The sequence below is a fragment of the Ornithorhynchus anatinus genome, chromosome 2 (genome assembly GCF_004115215.2).
Source record: "Ornithorhynchus anatinus isolate Pmale09 chromosome 2, mOrnAna1.pri.v4, whole genome shotgun sequence".
Lineage (NCBI taxonomy): Eukaryota > Metazoa > Chordata > Mammalia > Monotremata > Ornithorhynchidae > Ornithorhynchus > Ornithorhynchus anatinus.
In genome coordinates, this window is record NC_041729.1 from 25,197,255 (window position 1) to 25,222,176 (window position 24,922).

Below are 24,922 nucleotides of genomic sequence, written 5' to 3' on the forward strand. Positions count from 1 at the left end.
CCTGGTTCTCAATCCCGCTCCCACTTGTCTGCTGCGTGACCGGACAAGTCACTTTATTCTCTGTACCTCAGTCCTCATCTCTAAAATGAATAACCTCTACCCCAATGGGACATGACCGTGTCCTACCCCATCAGGTTGTATCAACCCCATGCACATAGTACGTGCCTGCCACATAATAGCGTGAACAAATTACATCAAAAAGAGAACCAGCAAGTCCTTTAATAGTGCTCTGCTTTCATTCATTCATCAATCCATCAGCGTATTTATAGCGCTACTGTTTTATGTGTAGCCCTGTCCTAGCGCATGGAAGGTAGAATTCGGCAACGATAGAGATAATCCCTACCAACAACGGAAAGCAGTCTAGAAGGGGAGACGACAAACAATAGACAGACATCAGTGGCATCAATAAAAATAGAATTATAGATTAATACACACATTAATAAAATAAATAGAATAATAAATATGTACATATATAATTATATATATATAATATATATAATATAATACAGACCGTGGCGAGGGGCAGAGCGCGGGAGGATCGGGGCGATGGGAGGAGGAGGAGCAGAGGAAAGGGGCTCAGTCTGGGAAGCCTCCTGAGGAGGTGAGCTCTCGTAGGGCTTTGAAGGGGAATGTGCTAGTTTGCGGAAACTACTTCCTATGTCCTCTTAGAGCGGCACCAGATGACCATGACCTGAGAGCTGCCTGGGTTTCGCTGGTAGTCTTTGACAAGTTGGCTTGGAACAATAGATTTTCTGAGAGTATTTTTCTAGTGAAATACCCATCTTTGCCCCCTAGTGTAAAGGCAAATCCAGGCCAGCCCGTCGAATCAGCTTTTGGCGGAAGCACATGGAGATGCGGTTAAAGTTTCTGGAGAAGCTAAGCACTGTTCACACCCCGGAGCCCGCCCCAGGAAGCAGAACCGCAGCACTCCGCCTCCCTGCCCGTCAGGCTGCCTCAGCTTTCCAGGCCCGGGTCCCGAGCCACTGCCGAGGAGGAGTCCAGAAGTCCCTGCACCTTCAGGCGACGGCTGTCAACCGAACGGGCCCTGAACCCATTAGAGACGGGCCTCGGGCTCCCACCCTCACGGCCAAGAGCCCCGATTCGCAAGTCAGAGACAAACAGATTCGGACAATCTGAAAACCATACAACCAAAGACCGATTTACAGATCCCCCTTCACCAGATGGTAAACAAGGCGCTTCTGTCCGCACCGAGATACGGTGGATGGAAGAATCCCAAAGCAGCACTGGTTTGCCTCACACAGATCACCTCAAACTGCACCGGACACCTGCCTATAGTTTTGCAGCGGCCCTTTAGGTTCCTGTTTACCCTACCTCTTAGCACCTCCTGATCTCATAATCCAGTATCTCTCAGTGCCAAACACAGAGTAAACACTTCATAAATGGCGTAATCCTAATTCTGATCACCAAAGCTAAACAACCTGGCCTCCAAGGGGCCAGAATAACATCCACGGAGCTGCAGAATGGCTCCTTGCCTTGGGGAAGCCGTTCTGAAGGCCCGTCCCCTTCCCCGCCAGCCAGCCGGAAGGGTCGGGACCCCAGTGGCCATATGGCAGGGAGCAAACCGCTGGGCAAGCGGCCCGGCCGGGTAGTCCGCGCGACCTCCGGATCAGCCTCCCCCGTCAGAGCCCAGGCCCAAGTATATGGTCCGGGCTTGTGCTGAAAGACCCCTTGCCATCTCCAGCCTCCCGGGCGGCCCCAGCTCGGGGGTCCGCACCAGGGCTCCATTCAGGAATGGGGCAGGAGGAGACCTTGAGCCTCTCCTCCTAGATCGAATTTCCGTCCTGCCTCCTGGCTCCCTCCACCCTGAGCAATGCTCTCTCACTATCAGGAGTCCCGACCCAGAGGAAGATCGGGATGGGGATGCCTGTGACATCCGCCCCGCTTCCAGTCAGTCAGTTGTATCTTTGAGCTTCTACTGTGTGCAGAACACTGGACTGAGTGCTTGAGAGAATACAATTAAAGACACGTTCCCTGCCACAATCCAAGCCCCAACCGGTTCCGACTCCAGGTGTGTCCCCACCTGCAGAGACCTAAGAAATTCCACCATCGTTCATCCTTCAAGTGAATTGATCCCTTCCATCTACCAGATCAATTTGCACTCAGTGATGTTATTTTAGCCATTCTCTAGAAAGCAATCGAAAAAGCCACGGACAAATATAGTGCTGTGACCGTTCTCCACTCTCTAATAGTAAGTTGGTATTTGTTTAGCTCTTACTATGTGCCAAGCACTGTTCTAAACGCTGAGGTAGATACAAAGTCATCAGGATGTCCCACGTGGCTCTCGGTTTCATCCCATTTACAGATGAGGTAACTGAGCACAGAGAATTAAGTGCCTGCCAAGTCACACAGCTGACGAGTGGTGGAGTCAGGATTAGAACCCAGACTCTAAACACCAAGCCCGTGTCTAATGAACGACGACTCCGCTGGACAGCTAGAGTCAGACAAATGACTTCGAGACACGGGAACGAGGAACGGGCATCATGGCTTACTTCACGGAGACAATTCCCCTGAGAGCTCTCGCTTCTCGGATCAAGAAGGCTCCCAGGTATTTCGCTTCAAGCAGGACCTCTTCAGCCAGCTGCCTGGAAATTCTTCCTGCATACCACCTGCCCAGGGAGGAGCAAACAAAGTCCAAGTAATCATCATAATAATAATTGTAGTATTTGGTAAACACTATGTGTCAGGCAGTGCACTAAGCACTGAGATGGAGACAAACAAATCAAGTTGGACAAGTCTTGTCCCACATGGACTCCAGTCTTAATCCCCATCATACAGATGAGTAACTGAGGCACAGAGAAGTTAAGTGACTTGCTCAAAGTCAAAAGCAGACAAGTGGCAGGCCGGGATTAGAACCCAGTTCTTCTGACTTCCAGGGCTGAGTCCTATCCACCTCAACACTTGATTAGACTTTTTTCATTCGGACAGGGGCAGCTGGTGACTGGAAGGTGGTTCTGGCCGTTTATTTTTGGGCCCCTCACAGACCACCCCTACCCAGTTCAAACGCCGAGGAGGCTCCTCAGGCCCCCTGGCCTGTCTTCTTTCCACTAGTGCGCTTAGTACAGTGCTCTGCACATAGTAAGCGTCAATAAATACTATCGAATGAATGAACTAGTGGCCTCTGGACTAGCCCAACTCTGGGGAGGCTAGAATGACTGCACTGAAGGGTGGAGGGCAGCTCGGTGGAGTTCAAATCGATCAGTCACATTTAACGAGCAGAGAAGCAGCGTGACTCAGTGGAAGGAGCCCGGGCTTGGAGTCAGAGGTCATGGGTTGGATCCCGTCTCGGCCGCTTGTCAGCTGTGTGACTGCGGGCGAGTCACTTCACTTCTCTGGCCTCAGTTACCTCATCTGGAAAATGGGGATGAAGACTGTGAGCCTCCCGTGGACAACCTGATTACCTGTACCTACCCAGCGCTTAGAACAGTGCTCTGCACAGTAAGCGCTTAACAAATACCAACGTTATTACTGAGCGCTCGCTGGTGCAGAGCTCTGTACTAAGATAGGGAGAGTACGATATCATAGAATTGGTAGACACCCCTGCGCACGACGAGCTTAACGTCTAGGTAGTTATTGGGGTTCAGATGGTTGCCCTGGGTTTAAAGGCGAATGGAGAGCGATGGGAGCCAGACACGATTGATACAATCCAGTGGCTTCGAATCCCTCCACTGTTCAGCCAAGCATTCTAGGATAGCTCCTTCAGACCCTGAGGATCCAGCGAGGAACGATAAAACCAGCCCTCCTGGTCAGTGGGAGCACCTACGTAGTATTCTCCACCTTAGAGGCAGCTCCAAACCAGTGAAATGGGGAGGCCGAGGCTGGCGCCCTCACGGCGGGGACCACGCCAGCCGGCAGCTGCTCACTCAAGGAGGCCAAGGCGGAGGCCCTCTCAAGGTGTGGCCTAGTGCTAGACATGGGCCTGGAAGTCAGAAGGACCTGGTTCTAATCCGGCTCTGCACTTATCTACTGTGGGACCTTGGGAAAGTCACTTAACTTCTCTCTGCCTCAATTACCTCATCTGTATAATGGGGATTAAGACTAGAGCCCCGTGTAGGGCAGGGACTCTGTTCAACCTGATTTGCTTATATCCACCAGATGCCTGAAACATAGTAAGTGCTTAACAAATACCAGAATTATTACTATTAAGAGCATGTACTAGGACCTAACAATTTATTACACGGAACGAGTGTAGAGGGATTGACATTTTTCACCCTCCGATCCTAAGTGCTAGCTAGAATTTCCCTGGAAACCATTACAGCTGTGCCCATTTGTCCATCCACTTCACGTCTCTCATTCTACCAGTGGCATCAGATGTGACATTTTGCTTGTTACGATTTAATCCACTGTAATGCGTAACTCCCCCTGAGAGGAGATCAGATGATGTGATTTCTACACTGTGATCCTCTTGGGAAACAATCATTAATAATGAGATTTATAAAACGTAACATGCAGCAGGAGCGTGACCTAATGGAAAGAGCATGGGCCTAGTTCCCGGTTCCACCACTTTTCTGCTATGAGACCTCGGGCAAGTCACTTCACTTCTCTGGCTCAGTTACCACATCCGTAAAATGGAGATTCAGTCTATGAGCCCCATGTGGGATGTTGGTTGTGCCCAATTTGATTCACTTGAATCTATTTTGCTGCTAAGTGCCGTGCCTGATCCTAAGGGTTAAGAAAGGCAATTTAAAAAAGAAAAGAAAAGAAAACCCCTGCAAGGCAGAGGGCAGGAAATGGAAGACAAAGAGTCAGCACTAACACAGAGCATCCTCACCCAAGGCACTGGACCTCTGGAACCAGCATCGGATTGGCCACAGCAGCATTTATTGAATGCTGAAGACAACTAGTGATGACGGTGCCGAGGGGGACAAGTAGGAAGAAATGGTTTACGAGGTAAGAAATGAACTTTAAGTTTGCCGTATTGAAGATGTCAGCAGGTCTTCCCCGAGCTGCTGTCCCAAGGCAGGGGAATGTTGCGAAGCATAGAGGAGCTTCCCAGCCAACTACCGAGCACCCACCTTCCAACCCACCCATTTCAATTCCCTTTTTTTATGGTATTTGTTAAGCACTTCCTATGTGCCAGACACTGTAGTAAGCGCTGGGGTAGATACAAGCTAATCAGGTTGGACACAGTCCTGTCCCACGTGCGGCTCACGGTCTTGGCCCCCATTTTACCGATGAGGGAACCGAGCCCAGAGAAGTGAAGTGGCTTGCCCGTGGTCACACAGCAGAGAGTGGCGGACCGGATTAAAACCCAGGTACTTCTTAATCCAGGCCCATGCACTAACCATAAGGCCACACTGCTTCTTTGAAGGTGGCATCAGTCCCAGGGGCAAGTAGTAGACTTTAAAGTAAAATTGCATGCCCTCAAAAGAACCAAAAAAGCTTGCATGGCTCAGTGGAAAGAGCATGGCTTTGAGTCAGAGTCGTGGGTTCGCATCTCGCTCTGCCACTTGTCAGCTGTGTGACTGGCGTCACTTCACTTCTCTGTGCCTCAGTTACCTCACTGTAAAAGGATGAAAGACTGGGAGCCCCACGTGGGACAACCTGATTCCCTGGTCTACCCCAGCGCTTAGAACAATGCGTGCACATAGTAAGCGCTTAACAAATACCAACATTATTATTATTACCCCAGAGGTTTTCTCTAACATCTCTCTTGCACCTCCCAATTGTAGAGAATGAAAATAAAGACACAGCTGCCCATAGCGACTATTTTTCCCCGTTGCTCCAGGGTAAACCCACCCCACCCTTCAACTTCATCCTCCTCCCTCATCAACGGTATTTATTGAGCGCTTTACAACGGGCAGAGCACCGTACTAAGCAGGTGGGAGAGTACAATTTAACGGAGTTGTCAGACCTGTTCCCTGGCCCACAGCGAGCTTACAGTCTAGACCGCGAGACAGAGCAGGGTCTCAAATTCCCCTTGCTCCCCGCTCTGTATTTTTTGTCCTCTGCTCCATTTCTGGCCTGGACACTAAACTATTTAAACACAACATGACTTGGACTCTATTTGAGAAAACAGCTTGAACCAAAGGAAAGAGCACAGACCTGGCAGTTAGAGGACCTGGTTCTCATTTCCCAACTCTGATATTTGCCTGGTGTGCCAAGTCCTTGATTTATCTGTGCCTCACTTTCCTCATCTGTTGAAATGGGGAATCAAACACTTATTCTTCCTCCCACTTAAACTGTGAGCCCCATATGGAACAGTATTGGTCCAATACGATTACCTTGTCTCTACCCTAAAGCTTAAGTATATGTAGTAAGCACTTCTCGAATTCTATTATTATTATACTAACACTTATTGTTGCTATTATTATTATTATTTCTAAGACATGGGTTTGGTGTCACATAAGAAAACGAGAGTGTTGGAAGCACCAGAAAGGCATAGTGAGTTTGCATAGCATGACATGAGATTATAAAATAAATTTAGGCCACCTTGGCTCAAATAAAATAAGCATAATCGATGTAAATTGGAGTAAAATGAAAGGGACACACTTTTAAACTTCAGATTGGTCATGCACTGCATGATTTGCATTCTCTGTCTGCCATTTTCTAGAAGTCCCCTCCCCTGAAAACTCTGCCCAGAGGTCTCTTGTCAGGGCAATTTGGTCTGCTGGACTGGAGTAGGTCTCATCCTCCTTCGCAATTGCTCCCTCCAAAGTCATTGAGTTTCAGAGTCTATTTTTGAGTCATGAGCTTGGCTGAATTTCCCCTGAAGTTATTTTTAGAGCATGGGAAAGGGTGCTGATTTTTCAGGTCGTGGCCCTGAAACCGGGTGTGATTTCAAGCTGGCTGCTGCGTGCTCCACCTCCTGAAATGCGCACCATTCCAGCTGGGCGCCAAGGCTGAGGGAAGGAGAGCGGCAAGACTGACCAAGAATACGCACAAGTTAAGAGGAGGAGAGGTTGGGAAGGCCGGTGTCCAGGGGGTAGAGGCCTGAATTTGAATAATAATAATAATTGTGGTAATTGTTGAGGGCTTACTATGTGCCAGGCAGTGCTCTAAGCACTGGGTGTTGGACACCAGTCCCTGTCTCACATGGGGTTCACAGTCATTTCCCATTTTACAGAAGAGGGAAATGAACCACAGAAAAGTGAACTGACTTGCCCAAGGTTAGATAGCAACAGGTGGCGGAGCCGGATTAGAACACAGGTCCTTCTGCTTCCCAGATCCCTGCTCTATCCACTGGGCCATGCTGCTTCTCTCTAGTTAACAGGAATAAGGAAAAAACAGTTAATAATGATAATGTTGGTATTTGTTAAGCACTTACTATGTGCAGAGCACTGTTCTAAGCGCTGGGGTAGACACAGGGGAATCAGGTTGTCCCACGTGGGGCTCACAGTCTTAACCCCCATGTTGCAGATGAGGTAACTGAGGCACAGAGAAGTGAAGTGACTGGCCCACAGTCACACAGCTGACAAGTGGCAGAGCTGGGATTCGAACTCATGACCTCTGACTCCAAGGCCCGTGCTCTTTCCACTGAGCCACACTGCTTCTGTGGAAGGGATGGAGAGAGAGGGGACTCTGTAGACTCTGAGCTCGTTATGGACAGGGAATGTGTCTGTTAATTCTATTATAATGTATCCTCCCAAATGCTTAATATAGTGCTCTGTGCATAGTAAGCACTCAATAAATACAATTTATTGACTGATTGAAGTCTTACTCATCAGTGAAATGGATAATCTAATGTTCTGGGAGAAGTCATGAAGGAAAACCACAAAGACAGGACACGGCAACTGACTTTGGCCCAGGCCCGGGACTGAGCTTCTGGCAGTTTGTGGACACTGGCTCTTTTAGGTCACCTATTCTTGCCAGTCTATGGGGATTAAGGGTCTTGTCTTGTCTACTGCCAACCTACTCACTGTACCTCGAGCTCATCTATCTCACCACCAAACTTTCATCCCCCTCCTGCCTCTGGACCGAAATGCCCTCTCTCTTCATAACAGACAATTACTCTCTCTATCTTTAAAGCCTTACTGAAGGCACATCTCCTTCAAGAGGTCTTCCCTGATTAAGCCTTCACTTCCTTTTCTGCGTCATCCTGTGTTCCCTTTATTCACCACGTGCCAATAATTTATTTATATTAATGTCTGTCCCCTCTTCTTCTGTAATCTAGTGGTGGGCTGGGAATGTGTCTACCAACTCTCTTATATTGTACCCTCCAAAGCGCTTAGTAGAATGCTCTGCACCCAGTAAGCGCTCAGTAAATACCACTGATGGATTGATTGTCTTGGCTCTCTCCCAGGGATGACGTGGCCAGGACTGGACCGGCCGGTGGTTCAGCCCCGTGGCCCATCGCCTGCAACCTAATCCTGGCTCTGCCACACGATTTTTGTGTGACCTAGGGCAAGCCACTTCACTTCTCTGGGCCTCAGTCCCCTCATCTGTAAAATGGGGATTAAGAGTGTGAGCCCCATGTGGTTCAGGGACTGTGTCCAACCTGATTAACTTGTATCTACTGTAGCGCTTAGAACAGTGCACATAATAAGCGTTTAACACGTACCATAATTAGTCTTCACCTCCCCTCACAACCACTGCCACAGACTTCTCTCCCCTCCACCTGCCCTCAGTCAGCCTTTGCCCTCCTCAGTTCTACAAGAAATAGTGCCCGGTCCCAGAAGCAGGGACAAGGACCAGAAAAGCTCTTAAGATTTCTAGACCAAGCTCCTGTGGGAAGGAAACATGTCTACTAATGCTGTTAAAGTGTACTCTCCCAAGCGTTTAGTACAGTGTCCAGCACACAGTAAACACCGAGTCAGTACTAGTGATTGACTGAGGTTCCACCCGCTGGACGATTCTGTCATTCAGTCAGTCAGTCATATTTACTGAGAGCTTACTGTGTGCAGAGCACTCTACTAAGCTCGTGGGACAGTACAAGGTAACAATAGAACAGACACATTCCCTGCTCACAATGAGTTTACAGTCTAGATGGGAAGGCATACAATTAATATAAATGAATAAACTACAGATATGAATAAACAAATTACAGATATTCTGGAGCCTATGGTGCTTAGGGTCCTTTGCAGAGTAAGGAGGTCTTAAATAGAAGACTGGTCGTCTTCCTGTTGACGGGCCCACAGCCCCCTCAGTGTGTAGCTTTGGGCTGGGTTCATCAAAAGAACAGATGTTCCCTGGAGAGGCTGAGCACTTTGAACAGAAATGGGGCAGCTTTCAGTCTTTTTAAGAGTTTCCGAAGCGTTTCCTCTCAGGGTATTGTGGTAAGGGGGCTGCTGTCTGTCTCAGGCAGCTGGAAAGAGAGGCACTTGCCTGAGGGTCAAGTCCCCCCGAGGTGACCCTGTGCCAGGTTAGGACGGTGAGGGCGACAGCTTCTCCCAGGCGTCTTAGGAGGGAGCATGGGAGATTGGGGTGAGACATTAGGGTGATCACTCTACATTATTAGGAAGAGCTATGAGATGACGCAGGGGATGGAGGGAGGGAGGGAGGGAGACTGGGAAGGTGGGTTGCCTCACAGACCGGGCCGTAAACCAAGAAGTCACCGTCTGGTGTTTCTCTCCCTGCGATTTGGTGGGGCTTTGTCTGACAGCTGGGTCCGAGACCCTCAGGGAGACTTTGTTTGGGGGGCGACTGCGTCTGTCTTGGTTTCCTGCTGGAGCACTCCCAGTTCCCAATGTAGATGTAGATCGATCAACCAACCAATTGAATTTATTGAGAGCTTACTCTGTGCAGAGCACTGCATCAAGCACTTGGGAGAGTCCAGCAGAATTAGCAGACACGTTCTCTGCCCATAAAGAGCTTAGATGTCTGGAATGATAACTCTATGGGGATTCCCCGAGCAAAGGACACTTAAGTCTTCCCCTCCTTCCCCTTTTCCTCTCTCTACCTGAGGACGGAAATAGCCAGATGTCAGCTAATTGGTTATTTCTGGATTCTGGTCAAACAACGGGAAGTTTGGAGTCTCTTTTTCTAGAACTGATCTGAATGCAGAGAACTGGTTTGGGTGACTACTGAGTCCTTTTGGACTATGGGTAACTTGTTTTCTATTCACTCACTGAACAACCAAGGTTCCTGATGGTTAATTAATCAATCAATCCATCAATGGTATTTATTCATTCACTCATATTTACTGAGAGCTTACATTGTGCAAAGTGCTGTCCTAAGCACTTGGGAGAGTGCACTATAACAATAAACAGATTCATTCCTTTATGAAGCACTTAGTGTGTGCAGGACACTGAAGTAAGTACTTGCCAGTACTTACTTGGTGAACACGATCTCCGCTCACAAGGAACTAGAGAAGCAGCATGGCTCAGTGGAAAGAGCACGGGCTTTGGAGTCAGAGTTCATGGGTTCGAATCCCGGCTCGGCCACTTGTCTGCTGTGTGACTTTGGGCAAGTCACTTAACTTCTCTGTGCCTCAGTTCCCTCATCTGTAAAATGGGGATTAAGACTGTGAGCCCCACGTGGGACAACCTGATTCCCCTGTGTCTACCCCAGCGCTTAGAACAGTGCTCGGCACATAGTAAGCGCTTAACAAATACCAACATTATTATTAACTAGTGGTCAGCAGGGAGACCCTGGTATTTCAGAACCCGGGGTGTTGTCTGTCCAATATGAGGGGGCAGTGGAGAGGAGGAGACGTAAGTATTTTAATTAAAGGGCCGAAAGACTCTTGTTTTTTCAGCAAAGTGTGACCCTGGATGTCCGAAATCTATCTTTCCTCTGTTTTCCCTGGCACCTTCCTTCTTTCCAAAGTCAAATACATCCCGGTAGGGCTGGGGGAGGAGAGGACCTCTCCCTGGAATTACCCATGGGGACACTGAGGCATGGAGTTGAGGCGGGGGGAGAAGAGGCGTATGGTTAGTCGGCGCCTGAGATGGGTCGAGGGGCCTTAGAGTTCCGGGTCATATAAAAAGGGCTCCTGGGATAGGTAGATATGCCAAATGTTGAACAAGACAAGACCACGTCAGAGTGGGATCGAATGTCTAGAGCAGGGCCTGGAGTGGTTTAGGGGTTGGGGACGGGGGGCCGTGCTCAGGACTCTACTTCTACCGACTGACTTCTCCGCCTCAGACACGTGACCTCACTTCTCTGCACCTTAGTGTCTGTTTCGGAAGGTTGCCGTGCCTTGGGCAAGCTGTTCCCCACGAACCCGGCCTAGTACTTACGGGTGAGGCTTGACCCGGATGTAATTCTTTGGGATGAACCCTTCAGCGCCACGCAGCTCGGCTTTGTACCAGTTCTGGTCATCTTCCATGTTCAGGATCTGAGAGGAGAGGACAGAGAAAATGTTCATCAGAAAATGTTCATCAGGTTCCCACCGGCCTGCTGGTGGAAGAGGCATCATTTGCGGCTTAAAGTAAGAGTTTTGAGTTTAAACTAAAAACACCACCCCTATGAGTGTTCCCTGGTGAGCCCTATAAAACCTGTCCACAGTCCTTTCTGGGTGCAGATACTAATGTTACTTGTCGATCAATCAATTGGTTATATTTGTTGAGTGCTGACGCTGTGCTGAACCCTATTACTAAGGGCTTGGGAGAGTACATTAAAACAGAGTTGGCAGACACATTCCCTGCCCACAATGCATCTAAAGGGAGAGACTGACATAAATATAAATAAATTATGGATTTATAATAATAATAATTATGATGTTATTTGTTAAGTGCTTCCTATGTGCCAGGCACTGTGCTAAGCGCTGGGCTGGATACAAGCAAATTTTACAGAGTTGGAAAGTGAGGCCCAGAGAAGTGAAGTGATTGGCCCAAGGTCACACAGCACACAAAAGGCAGAGCTAGAATTAGAACCTACGACCTTGTGACTCTCAGGCCCGTGCTCTATCCACTACACCGTGCTGTTCCGCAGAAGTTGTGGGGCTGAGGGAGGTGTGAATAAAGGGTGCTGATTCAAGTGCAAAGCAACAAAGAAGGGAGAAGAGGAAACGAGGGCCTAGTTGGAGAAGACCTCTCAGAGGAGATGTGTCTTCAATAAGGTTTCGAAGGTGCGGCGAGCGATCGTCTGATACGAAGCGGGGAGGGTGTTCCAGGCCAGAGGCAGGATGTGAGCGAGAGGTCAGCGGTGAGATAGATGGTATCGAGATAAAATGAGCACATTAAACTAGGGGAGAAAAGCGTGTGGGCTGGGTTGTAGTAGGAAAGCAACGAGGTGAGATAGGAGGCAGCAAGGTGATCGAGTGCTTTAAAGCCGACAGTAAAGAGTTACTGTTTGATGTGGAGGTGGATGGGCAACCACTGGAGGTTTGGAGGAGTGGGGAAAACATCACCTGAATGTTTGTGTAGAAAAATGATCTGGGCGGCAGGACGAAGTATGGACTGGAATGGGGGGAGACAGGAGGCGGAGAAGTCGGCAAGGAGGTTGATACGGTAATCAAGAAGGAAGAGAATAAGAGATTGGATTAATGTGGTAGTGCTTATGTGTTTGAAGGCTACCTCACATGCCCCTTGTGCAATTTCTGCCTGTGTTTGCACCCTTCTTCGTCCCCTCTGCAGGACAAACGGCATAAGGGTCGGTTTTGTGTCTATCCTAAACTCCGGGGGCGGGGAATTCTCTCAGTAAAAGTGACCCCCATCGGTCAAGGCGAAGAGCAGGTGGTTGTGACTCTTTCGGGTCTAGCTGCTGCCCAGTGAACTGACACACAGACAGACGGGGGCAATAGGAAAATGCCAGGGACCCGTTTCCAGGAAGTAAAAGCTTGGGCTGCAGATGGAGTCTAAAACGATCATTTCTGCAAGGGGTCTTTGACTCCCCCGAGCTGCTTGAGCGCTGAAGGGAGGTGGGTGTGAGGGAGAGTCCCAGGTGGGCATGAGCACCCGTGCTCACACACATAGATGTTTAATGGATTCCCAGGTCCAGCTGTCCAGCCTAGAGTACTAAGCCAAAAGCATTGAGGAAGCCCTAGACCCTCATCTCTGCTAAGGACATAGGGATTTTTGTTTAATGGTATTTTTTAAGCGCTTACTATGTGTCAGGCACTGCACTAAGAGTTGGAGTAGCTACAAGCTAATCAGTTTAGATTAGCACCACGTGGAGCTCACAGTCTTAATCCCCATTTTACAGATGAGGGAAGTGAGGCACAGAGAAGTGAACTGACGTGTCCAAGGACATATAGAGGACAAGAGGTACTGACTTCCTCGGTGCCAGAAAAGGAATTACCTGAGGGCCAGAGAAAATGTCCCTATATTTTCTCATCCACGGTTCCCACGCCTTAGATAGAGCCTGTCCCCAGATTTGGATTAGTGGTTAGATCCCGGGCCTAGGAGTCAGAAGGCCCGGGTTCTAATCCCGGCCAGGTCTGTCACCTGTCTGCTCTGTGCCCTTGGGCAAGTCACTTTCCTGCTCTGGGCCTCAGTTACCTCACCTGTAAAATGGGGATAAAGACTGTGAGCCCCATGTGGAAACGGATCTGCGTCCGGCCCGATTTGCTTGCATCCGACCCAGCGCCTGGCACGTTGTACCGAGGACATGTGCGAGCAGGCGAGACCGCTAGAGGAATAACCCCGTGAGCCGGAGGGGTGATGCCCCGTTTACTCAGAGACATGATTTTCCACTGCTCCTACGCTCGGGCCCATGTGGTTGGCACAGCTGTGCAAATAGGAACTGAAACGATTCAGTTTGTGTTGGGGAAGAGGCTGCCGCTGTTGTGAGAGGCACCGGAGCAGAGCAGCTAAAATTAGCGTTCGAACACTTGGTGAAAATAACCTCACTGGGTCAGTGTGTTTATGCACAAGGAATGTGTGTGTGTGAGAAGGCCCCACTACCTGCTTCTGTGTGGGGGAGAGTTTGCACGTGTGGGCATGGATGCATTTTGGGTGGTCTTTATGTTTGTCTCGTTCAGTAGACTCTCCACGTCTCCCCCACTCCTTAAGTACTAATGGCTGCCCACTGTTCATCCAGTTGTATCTACTGAGCACTTACTGTGTGCACAGCACTGTGCTAAGCACGTGGGAGAGTACACCGTACTAATAACCGGACACATTCCCTGCCCATAACAAGCTTACAGTCTAGAGGGAGAGAGAGACATCAAAGCATAAGTAAAGAAATTACAGATATGTGGGGCTGGCCACCTCCACATCCAACAGAAACTCCATGCCATCACTCTTAAGGCACTCAATCAGCTCTCCCCAACCTACCTCACCTCAGTGATCTCCTATTACAGCTCAGCCCGCACACATCGCTCCTCTAGTCCCCGTTTACTCACTGGGCCCAATCTTGTCTATCTCCCCGCTGACCCCTTTCCCACATCCTCCCCACTGTCCTGGAACTCCCTCCCCGTTCGTATATGCCAGACCACCACTCTCTCCACCTTCAAAACCTTATCAAGACCTCCAAAAGGCCTTCCAATTAATCAATCGTATTTATTGACAGCTTACTGGGTGCAGAGCACTGTACTAAGCACATGGGAGAATACAATATAACAATACAACAGACACATTTCCTGCCCATAACAAGCTTACTGTCTAGAAGGGGGGACAGACATTAATATAAATGAATTATGGATGTGTACGAAAGTGCTGTGGGGATGGAGGGGGAGTGATGAATAAAGGGAGCAAATCGGGGCGATGGAGAAGAGGAAGTGGGGAGCTTAGGGAAGTCATCTTGGAGGAGATGTGCCTGCAATAAGGTTTTGACGGTGGAGAGTGTGATTGTTTGTCGGATGTGAAGAGTGAGGTCGCTTCAGGTCAGAGGCAGGACTTGAGCGAGAGGTTGGCAGTCAGATAGATGAGATCAAGGTACACTGAATAGGTTCGCATTAGAGGAACAAACTATGGGGGCTAGGTTGTATTAGAGTAGCCAGGTGAGGTAGGAGGGGTCAAGGTGATTGAGTGCCTTCAAGCCAACGTTGAAGTAATAATAATAAGAATATTTGTATTTGTTAAGCGCTTACTATGTGCAGAGCACTGTTCTAAGCGCTGGGGGAGATACAGGGTAATCAGGTCATCCCACGTGAGGCTCACAGTTAATCCCCATTTTACAGATGAGGTAACTGAGGCACAGAGAAGTTAAGTGACTTAAGGTATATGGGCAACCACTGGAGGTTCTTGTGGAGTGGGGAAATACGGACCAAAGGTTTTTGTAGAAAAATGATCTGGGCAGCAGAGTGAAGTATGGACTGGAGTAGGGAGAGACAGGAGGCAGGGAGGTCAGCAAGGAGGCTGATACAGTAAATAAGGCGGGAGAGGATAAGTGCTTGGATTAACGTGGAAGAAGTTTGGATGGAGAAGAAAGGACAGATTTAAGATATGTTGTGGAGGTTGAACCTGCAGGATTTAGTGTTAAATTGAATATGTGGGTTGAAAGAGAGAGAGGAGTCAAGGATAATGCCAAAGTTACAGGCTTGTGAGACAGGAAGGATGGTAACGCTTCCTTGATTAAGCCCTCGTTTCCCTGGCTCTCTCTCCCTTCTGCATCATCTATGCATTTGGAACTATGACTTTGGGTATTTGCTATTCTACCCCAATTTGCTATTTGCCCCACCCCCACAGCACTTATGTACATATGTTTAAATTACACGTTATAAATTATTCATTCACATGAATGTCCAACTCCCCCTAGACTGCAAGCTCGTTATGGGTAGGGAACATGTCTGCTAAATCAGTTGCACTGTACTCTCCCAAGTGCTTAGCACAGTGCTCTGCATATAGTAAGTGCTCATTAAATACCATTCATTCATTCACTGATTGTTCAGGCGCTGATCGCCAAGCTTGAGGATCATCCAGGCCCTTGGCTTCTCCTTGTCGGCATGGACATTTGGTCGTTGGAATGCTCATTAGTGCCTCCCCCGGAAGAATCAATCAGTCAATTGATCGATCAGTCATATTCACTGAACACTTAGCTCTTGGGAGAGTGTACAATGGAACAGAGTTGGTAGACATGTTTCCTGTCCACAAGGAGGTTACAGTCTAGAGGGGGGAGACATTAAAATAAAATCCAGGTATGGACATAAGTGCAGTGGGGCTGCGGGTGGGGTGCATAAAGGTGCATAAAGGGCATAGTAGATAGAACCTGGGAGTCCGAAGACCATGGGTTCTAATCCCTGCTCCCCCAAGTATCTGCTGGGTGACCTTGGGCGAGTCACTTCACTTCTCTGTGCCTCAGGTTCTTCATCTGTAAAACGGGGATCGAGACTGTGAGCCCCACGTGGGACAAGGGACTGTGTCCAACTTGATTTGCTTGTATCCACCCAAAACTTAATTCTGTGCCTGGCACATAGTAAGCCTTTAACAAATGCCACAGTTACTATTAAATCAAAGGGCAAGGACAATGGAGAAGGAAGAGGGAGTAGGGGAAATGAAGAAAAGGTGAAACTTCAGTTGGGGCTGAGTTACTCACTAATTGTTGGCCCTGGTGAAAAGTTTGGCGAGGTGAGGAAGGATGAACCAACCCAACAGGCATATAATTTGGAGGGGAATGTTGGTGGATTTCAATATCCATGCTATCCCTTGTCTCTCAAGAGAAGTCATACTGAGGAGTCTGTGGAGTTTCAAAGAAGACTCAGCTCAGGAGGTCACACACAGATATCTTTGCGTTTTCTTACTGCTCCCCCCCACAGTTCAGCATGAAGTCCAGGAAGTCATGCCGAGGAGCAAAACTCTCCCCCCAGCAATGAAGTCCTGGGCCAATGTCTTGTTGGGTGTAATTGTAGGAAGTAGGACCTTCTGGAGTATGGTATCGGGCCAGCGGGACTATCTCTGAATCCAGTTTGTGAATGATTTCAACCTAACTGGAAACATCAAACTGTGGTGTCTAGTCTGGGGTAGGTGTGAGTATGTTTGTGCATGTGTCCGTGTGTTGCTTTGCAAAAGATGGCTGCGTTTCTCCAGAGGGGACGAGATAGGGCTTGTAGTAATGACCCTCGGGGAGGGCATGTGGGAATCAGGTTGGAGGTCTTCTCTTTAGGAACAAGTCACTGGCAAATACTCTTTCTTCCCAACTTCTGAACATTTTTGTGCTTTTTCAACTTCATGGGTAGGGCAAAGTGAAATGGAAAATGACTGATTTATTTAGAGGGCATCAAGATAAAACCTCTGAGAATCTCTAAATGACTTTTTCCCTAAGGCTCCAACAACCCCAAGATCATCACTCTAGATTGTATGCTCGTTGTGGGCAGGGATTGTGTCTGTTTATTGTTGCATTTTACTCTCCCAAGCACTCACTACAGTGCTCTGCACAGAGTAAGTGCTCAACAGATAGGATTGAATGAATGAATCACTGAACTCAGCAGCTCAATCATTTAATATTAACCAATCAGTGATATTTATTAAGCACTTAGTGCAGGATTATCTTCTCCCAAGCACTCAGTACAATGCTCTGCACAGAATAAGTGCTCAATACCACTGATGATGATGCAGAGCACTGTTTTAAGCACCTCGGAGATTACAAGAGTTGGTAGATATGATCCCTGTCCTCAAGGACTTTTAGTAGTTTTCACTAAGGGCTTACTCTGTGCAAAGCACTAAGCAGCTGGGAGAGTACAATACAATCAGTAGACACAATCCCTACCCTCGAGGAGCTTGCAATCAAGCTCACCATTGTGATCCCAGCTCCACTACTTCTTCCACCCTTTCAACACTTCCCAAATTCCCTGGGTAAGCGCTTCCTTCTTCATCCCCCACCCTCCATTTTACAGATCAAAGAAATTGAGGCTAAAAAGACCCCTGACTTTCTCTAGGCCATACAGGTCTCCAGGTGCCAGCCGAGGATTAGATCTGCAGCCTCCTGGGTCTAGGCCAACTCCCTGTCCCCAGCTGCTCTGTGCCGCTTCCCAGAGAGGAGCGAAGAAGAAAAGTGGCAAGAGATTAAACACCTGGAAAGGTGATGTGAAGTCCCCAGCCTAAGGTGACACAGCTGGGAGGCGGGGACCAAGGCCTGGAAGCAGGAGGCGGGGTGGCGGGGAAGGGCTTGTCGGGGGAGAGATGAGAAGGAACACCTCTAGTCCTTTCTGTTTGTTCAGCTCAGCCCCCCTGGCCAGGACTCAGTAAGTGGGCCCAGTAGGAATCCCCAGGAATCGTCTCTGAATCTGGCTGGGTAATAATAATAATGATAATAATAACAACAAGAATAATAATAATAATAGTAAGGACCTGTGTTCTAATGCCTCCTCTGTCACTTGTCTGCTGTGTGATTTTGGGCAAGTCACTTAACTTCTCTGTCCTCAGTCCCCTCATCTGTAAAATGGAGATTAAAACTATGTGGGATGGGGAGTGTGCCCAACCCAGTTAACTAGCATCTACCCTAACCCTTAGAACAGTGCCTGGCAGATAGTAAGCACTTAACAAATACTATAATTATTATTATATTACTATTTGCAATAATAGTAGTAATAACAATAGTAATAATAATAAAGCAAGCCTTTCAGTGCCCTCAGAGAGGCAAGGCCAGGTCCAGTCTGTCTGGCCACCGCGCACAGAAATCCTGTTTCATGTGGTGCTGCAACAGGCAGGGATGAAAGGATGTTTTACTCTAATTAGAGATGAACAGACTCCAAATTGGCTTTTAACCTAGTTTAAACCAAATAAATATCCTCTTTGTTTCCTCCCTGATTCCAGGTGGGTTTGCAATCCTGTTTCTAAGCTCTACTTTCCATCCTGGCATGCCCGAATCTGAGTCGCTTGGGTTCTGGCAGGGAATCTCATTGTTTTCCGTGAAAGCGGTTAACCCACCACTGGGCCGAGGCCGCCAGGAAAATCTGTCAGGGAGCGAAGCTGACCGGGCTGCACCGGTGGGGCCTGGGCGGGGGCAAGCCGGGGCCAAGGTCCAATTTCCAGCGTGCCGAGAGGTCTGGGTCCCAGGCCCAAAAAAGCGAGTGAGGGGATGGGTAGGGGTTCGGGGCATCAACCTGGTGGCTCTCGGGGTCACCGTCAGACTCCCATTCCAGCTAAGGTCAAGGGAATTTTCTTTCCGAGGAGCTGCCTCCGCTGGGAGGAAGGCCCCAGTAGAAGCCAGAGGGATGGAGATGGTGCAGAAATCGCCAAGGCGCAGAGACCTCTGCTAGCTGGGGAGGGTGAGGATGAAAGATGAGCCTATCTTGGCCCTCATTTGTCTATTCTCCTCAGAGCTTCAGACTCTTAGCCCTGGGTTGGAATAATTTACCTCTGCGTCCCCCCATTCCTGTCTTGCAGCAAACCCCAGTTGATCACATCTCCATAAGGCCATTTCTCCTCCAAAAGGCCTTCCCCGATTAAGCCCACTTTTTCCCTATTCCCTCTCCCTTCTGCGTCATCTCTGAACTTGGATATGTGACCACTGGGCATTTGAGATTCACCCCACCCTCAGCCCCACAGCACTTATGTAACATATATTATAAATTACTTATTTATATTAATGCCTGTCTCCCCCCTCTAGACTATAAGCTCGTTGTAGGAGGGGAACATATCTACAACTCTGTTGCATCGTACTCTCCTAAGGGCTTAGTACAGTGATCTGCACACGGTAAGCGCTCAATGAATACTACTGATGATGATGATGATGATGATGATGAAGAAGTCATAGAACGTTGTTGCAAGATCCTGTGCATTAGAAGGGTTTCTTCTAGGGAGCAAGTGCCTGAGAGCTGATCCTGTGACAGGAGTTGGGTGTGGACCAGGAGGCTGGGGGAGAAAACCAGGCTACACTCTTCACCCCAAACCAGCAGGGAGGGGCACGGGGGCCTGGTAGGGGGATCTATCTTGGCGGGGGACCCGGTCTCCCACTAGAGCAGACTGGAACAAGCCCAGGAATAGAGAGGTGGGGTTGGGGAGCTGGAGAAGAAGCCGTGGGAGCTGTGAGAATCGGGGCCGACTTTCGACGCCCAGCCAGAGGGGCATCTGCCTCTGAACACACCATTCAGAAATGGGGGTGAAAATTTGAAAAAGCCCGACCTCCATCCGCCTGAGTTGAAAACTGCATCAGAGCAAGTAGGGGGAGGTCAGTGGGTCCTTCAGGGAAGCACTTATGGTTTATAGCATCCCAGCCCCACAGCATCTATCTGTAAATTATTTATATATGTCTCCACCTCTAGACTGTAAGTTCATTGTGGGGAAGGAATGTGTCTGTCTATTGTTGTATTAATAATAATAATAATAACAATGATATCTGTTAAGTGCTTACTATGTGTTAAACACTGTTCTAAGTGCTGGGGTAGATATAGGGTAATCAGGTTGTCCCATGTGGGGCTCACAGTCTCAATTCCCATTTTACAGATGAGGTAACTGAGGCACAGAGAAGTCAAGGGACTTGCCCAAAGTCACACAGCTGATAGGTGGCAGAGCCGGGATTACTCTCCCAAGACCTTAGTACAGTGCTCTGCACACAGTAAGCGCTCATTAAATACGATTTACTGACTGACTGATGGTCACGCCTGCAGCCTAAGGTAATGATGGCAGGTGAAAGAGAGGGGCCTCTAAAATTTTCTCTGCCTCAGGGCAACTGAATCTCTGAAGCGGAGACCCTGACAAGAATGGAGGCCCCAGCCCCGACCCTCTCAGCGACACTCCCGGGGAGGTGCCCAAGGGAGCTGTGCCCTGAGGATCCTTCATCCTCAACTCTTCCCCTTTCCTACCCCTCACTCTGCTTTGGACCTAAGGGCGCGAAGAGGCTGGAGGCCGATGTGATGAAGTGGTAGTGCAGACCTGAACCCTGCCAGACAGATGGTGGACAGGCGGGGTCCTGGAAGCAGCCCTTGCCAGGCCCAAAACGGGTCGCTGGGGCTCTCTGGTTGGGTGGAGTGATGCCATCCAGGCGGGAGGCCCTCAGAGTGCTCAGCTGCCCGGGGCAGATTCCAGGGAGGAAATAAACGTTAAGCAGCTGCTCAGTCAGGAGACCCCTGCCTCAAGAGAAGGGAACTCGGTTTTTTTCTGGCTTTTGTTGGAGGGGGAATTTCCAACCCAGGACCCTCTGGCAATTCTGGCGGGAAAATGAGGTTCTAGAGGCCTTCGCCCTTGTCTACTAACCAGGGAACCCCAGGAGAAGAGGGGACACCGGGAGGGCAGCTTTAGAAAGGGAGGGACTCCCAACATCAGGGTAACCTAGAAGGCTGCACCACTCCGCCCAGCCCCCAAGGACCACCACAGAACTCCCTCCCCTCCCCTTGATCTGCTGCTGGGTGTTCCCAGACCCCATTTCTTGAAGCTTCCCCGATTACCTCCAACTCCCCAAGTCGCAGCATTCATTCATTCAATTGTATTTATTGTGTTCTTGCTGTGTGAAAGCACTGTACTAATCCCAATCCTCGCCTAGCACTCTGCCGTCCAGTTTAATCAGTAGTATTTATTGAGTCCTTACCGGGTACAGAGAACTGTACTAATCACCGAGAGGGTCGGTAGACAAGCTCCCTGTCCACAAGGAGCTTACATCTGATTGCCACGTTCGGCCTCTGTGGACAAGTGAATAGTCGGTTGGACACTCCGTGACTGACTCTGATTTCCTCCGATAGTTCTTTCTGGTGTGTTTGTTCAATCCCTTTCTGTTCCTCGGTCTTCCTCCTGTTCCCACGATTCATAAACACTTGGCCTGTCTGTCTCCCCTTTAGAGTGTAAGCTGCTTGGGAGCAGGAAAAGTATCTTGTGCTTCAGTACGACCTATCACTGTGCCCAGTGAGTGCTCACTAAGTACCATTTTGCCACTGACATCCAAGAGAATAGTACGATGCTCTGGACTCAGTAAGTGCTCAATAAATACCATTTCCGGCATTACCATCCAAAAGCTTAATACAATGTTCTGTTCTCAGCAGGTGCTCAATAAATGCCATTTCCATCAGTACATCACACAGCTCAATACACTACTCTGCTCTCAGTAGGTGCTCAGTAAATACCCATTACCACCTCTAAGCTTAGACCAGTGTTCTGGGTTCAGCAGATGCTCAGTAAATACCACTATTTCTACTATTATTACCAGAGAACTAGTAATAGAGAAGCAGCGTGGCCTAGTGGCAAGAGGACGGGCTGGGGAGGCAGAGGTCATGGGTTCAAATCCCGGCTCCGCCGCTTGCCAGCTGTGTGATTTTGGGCAAGTCACTTCACTTCTCTGTGCCTCAGTTCACTCAACTGTAAAATGGGGATTAATACTGTGAGCCCCACATGGGAAAACCTGATCACCTTGTACCCTTCCCAGCGCTTAGAACAGTGCTTTTCACATAGTACGCGCTTAACAAATGCCATCATTTTTTAGTGGCAAGAGCACGGATTTGAGAGTCAGAGGACGTGAGTTCTAATCCCAGCTCTGCCACTTGTCTGCTGTGTGACCTTGGGGCAAGTCGCTGAACTTCTCGGTACCTCAGTTCCCTCATCTGTAAAAATGGGATTCCATGCCTATTCCCCCTCCTAATAAGACTGTGAGTCTGTTATGGGACCTGATAATAATAATAACTGTGGCATTTGTTGAGCACTTATTATGTGCCAGACACTGTTCTAAGCGCTGGGGTGGAAACAAGCCCCACATGGGGCTCACAATCTTAAACCCATTTTACAGCTGAGGTAACTGAGGCACAGAGAGGTTAAGTGACTTACTCGAGGCCACACAGCAGATAAGTGGCAGAGTCAGGATTAGAGTCCTTTTGACTCCCAAGATGATGATCTTGTCTACCCAAGTACTTAAAACAGTGCTTAGCACTTGGTAAGGCTTTAACAAAAAACGCAATTATTATCATTAGATTCCATGGCACAGGAAGGCCTTTTCAGTCAATCTATCAGCGGTATTGATTGAAACCTTATTCTGGGCAGAACACTGTGCCGAACACTTGGGAAAGTACCGAAAATTTAATAGGCATAATCCCTATCCTCATGAAATTTACAGAGCTAGTCGGGGAGAGAGACACTGAAGTAAATTAAGTGCAGATATTGGGAAACAATGGAGTATAAAGATACAAACGTAAATGCCACGGAGTGGGGGTGCGTATCCAAGTTCTTAAGTGACTCGCAAATACGGGCCTGGCAATAGTGGGGGAAAATAGGGTGGGGAAATAAGCAATTTACCAAGGAAGGTGTTCTGGAAGAAGAGACGTGATTTTAGCAGCGCTTCGAAATTGGGTAGAATCGCGGTCTGCCGGATGTGAAGGGGGAGGGAGTTTCAGGCAGAAGGGCAAAGCGTGAGCAACAAGTAGGCGGTGAGAGATGAGAAGGAGGCACAGTGAGTGGGCTAGCTTGAGTGGAACAAAGCATGGGTGAGGTGGAGTGTGAGAGGGGTGAGGATAAGTAGGCAGAAGAGAACTGGAGGCGAGCCAAGCGGGGGAGAGGGCGAAGCAGGCTGGGGTCTAGGCTTTGGCCTCCATCGTCGGCTCTGCCTCTTCTTCTCACAGGCCCCTCCCAAGGTACTGGGGATCACGGCTGCCTATTCCCCTCTTTTCCCTTCTTCCACCGGAGTCGGCCGCCGTCCAACGGCCAGCCTGCTCTGGCCTCCTCGTTGTCTCTGACCGATAGCTTCATTGTCAGCCAGCCCGGTCATCTTAAGGAACAGAACAGAGAAGGAGCATGGCCTAGTGGATAGAGCCCAGACCTGAGAATCAGAAGGACCTGGGTTCTAATCCCGGCTCCGCCACTTGTCTGCTGTGTGACCTTGAGCAGGTTGCTTCACTTCTCTGGGCCTCAGGGACCTCATCTGTAAAATGGGGACTAAAACCGTGAGCCCCATGTGGGACATGGATTGTGTCCATCTGGATTAGTTTATATCTACCCCAGCACTTGGCACAGTGCTTGATACCTAGCGACCTAGCGACCACTTAACAAATGCCATTAAAAAAAAAGAAAAAGGAAAACAGCCATTTTCCCCAAACAGGGCTGCATCCTTGCCAGGGGATGGTGTGAAATTCCACTCTCTAGAAAGCTTTACAAGTAGGAAACATTCTCATCTGGAATGAAATGTCTGGGGTGGTTTCAGGCCAACGCTGCTTGAAAATGGGGGGAGTCGTGAGGGGAATTAAAATCCACCAACTGTCTAAATTCTAACCCTGGTCTAGAAACCTGTTACTACCAAGAGTTGAAATGATTTCTTAGGCTTTCCTCTCCTCATTTCCCCGTTGGAACTCTACCAGTTACTACAGAAACATGGCGAATGGAGAAGCAGAGCTCTCTCAAGGTCAACTGGAACATTGACCTGGCAGGCCTTGTTCTTCCCTGGATTCCCCCCGACACTTGACCCTCTCTCTGTCTTCAGTCAGTCAATCCTATTTATTGTGCACTTCCACAATAAATACAGTGCACAATAGAGGAATAAATGCATGGCCCTGTACTAAGCGCTTGGAAGAATACAGTATAACAGACACATTCTGTGCCCACAGTGAGCTTACAGAGCTCAAGTCCTGGCACTTCTACAAAGGTCTGGAGGGTTCCGATCACACCGGTCCCTCTCCTAGACCTCTGGAGGAGCATCATCCGGCTCTCCGGCAAGGGGATCGTCAGGTGATGCCGAACGGGGAAGCACTCCGGAGGTTCAGAGGGAGGGGACGTGGGTGTTTGCTGTCAGAAAGAAACTCCCGGCAGGAAGCAACAGGGCGCTTTCGGGGGGTTTACACTTTCGTAACTATCTACTGACACGATTCCCCATTTGAGCACTTTCTTCCGCCCATATGTAATCTGTTTCGCGTCTGTCCCCGCAGCTCCCGCCCCTCTGTGCGATCGAAGCTTCTTGTGGTCAGGGATTACGTCTCCTCCACCTATTGTTTTCCGCCAAGTGTTTAGAATATCGCTCTGCCCACAGTAAGCTCACATGCCATCATGCGTTGGCGGCCCAAATGCAAATGACTCTTCAGGCACCAAGGGGAGAGGTCTTTGGACCCAGAGGTCAGAGGTCAGAGGTCACAGTCTCTCCAGCTGCCTCTGTAAAGCCTCATGAAGTCCTGAATTCAGGCCCTCTGGAGGCAATCAGCATCCTTTCCAGGCTCCGGGGCTTGAAAGACTCCATGGGAGAGCTGCTAAAATGTTTCCAGAAGGGAAGCCTGGTCAGACATAGGGAATACAGTCCTGTT

The 24,922-nt window shown here is 49.0% G+C and overlaps 1 protein-coding gene across 1 annotated transcript in view; it reads right to left on the reverse strand.

The window, feature by feature from the left end:
* The window catches only part of LOC100079295 (GRB2 related adaptor protein), a 104,785-nt gene that overhangs the window by 78,479 nt on the left and 1,384 nt on the right, over positions 1–24,922 (reverse strand). Inside the window, exon 2 of the mRNA XM_029058338.2 lies at positions 11,139–11,236. Coding sequence (XP_028914171.1) covers positions 11,139–11,236 — 98 coding nt within the window. The remainder of the gene's footprint in view (positions 1–11,138; positions 11,237–24,922) is intronic.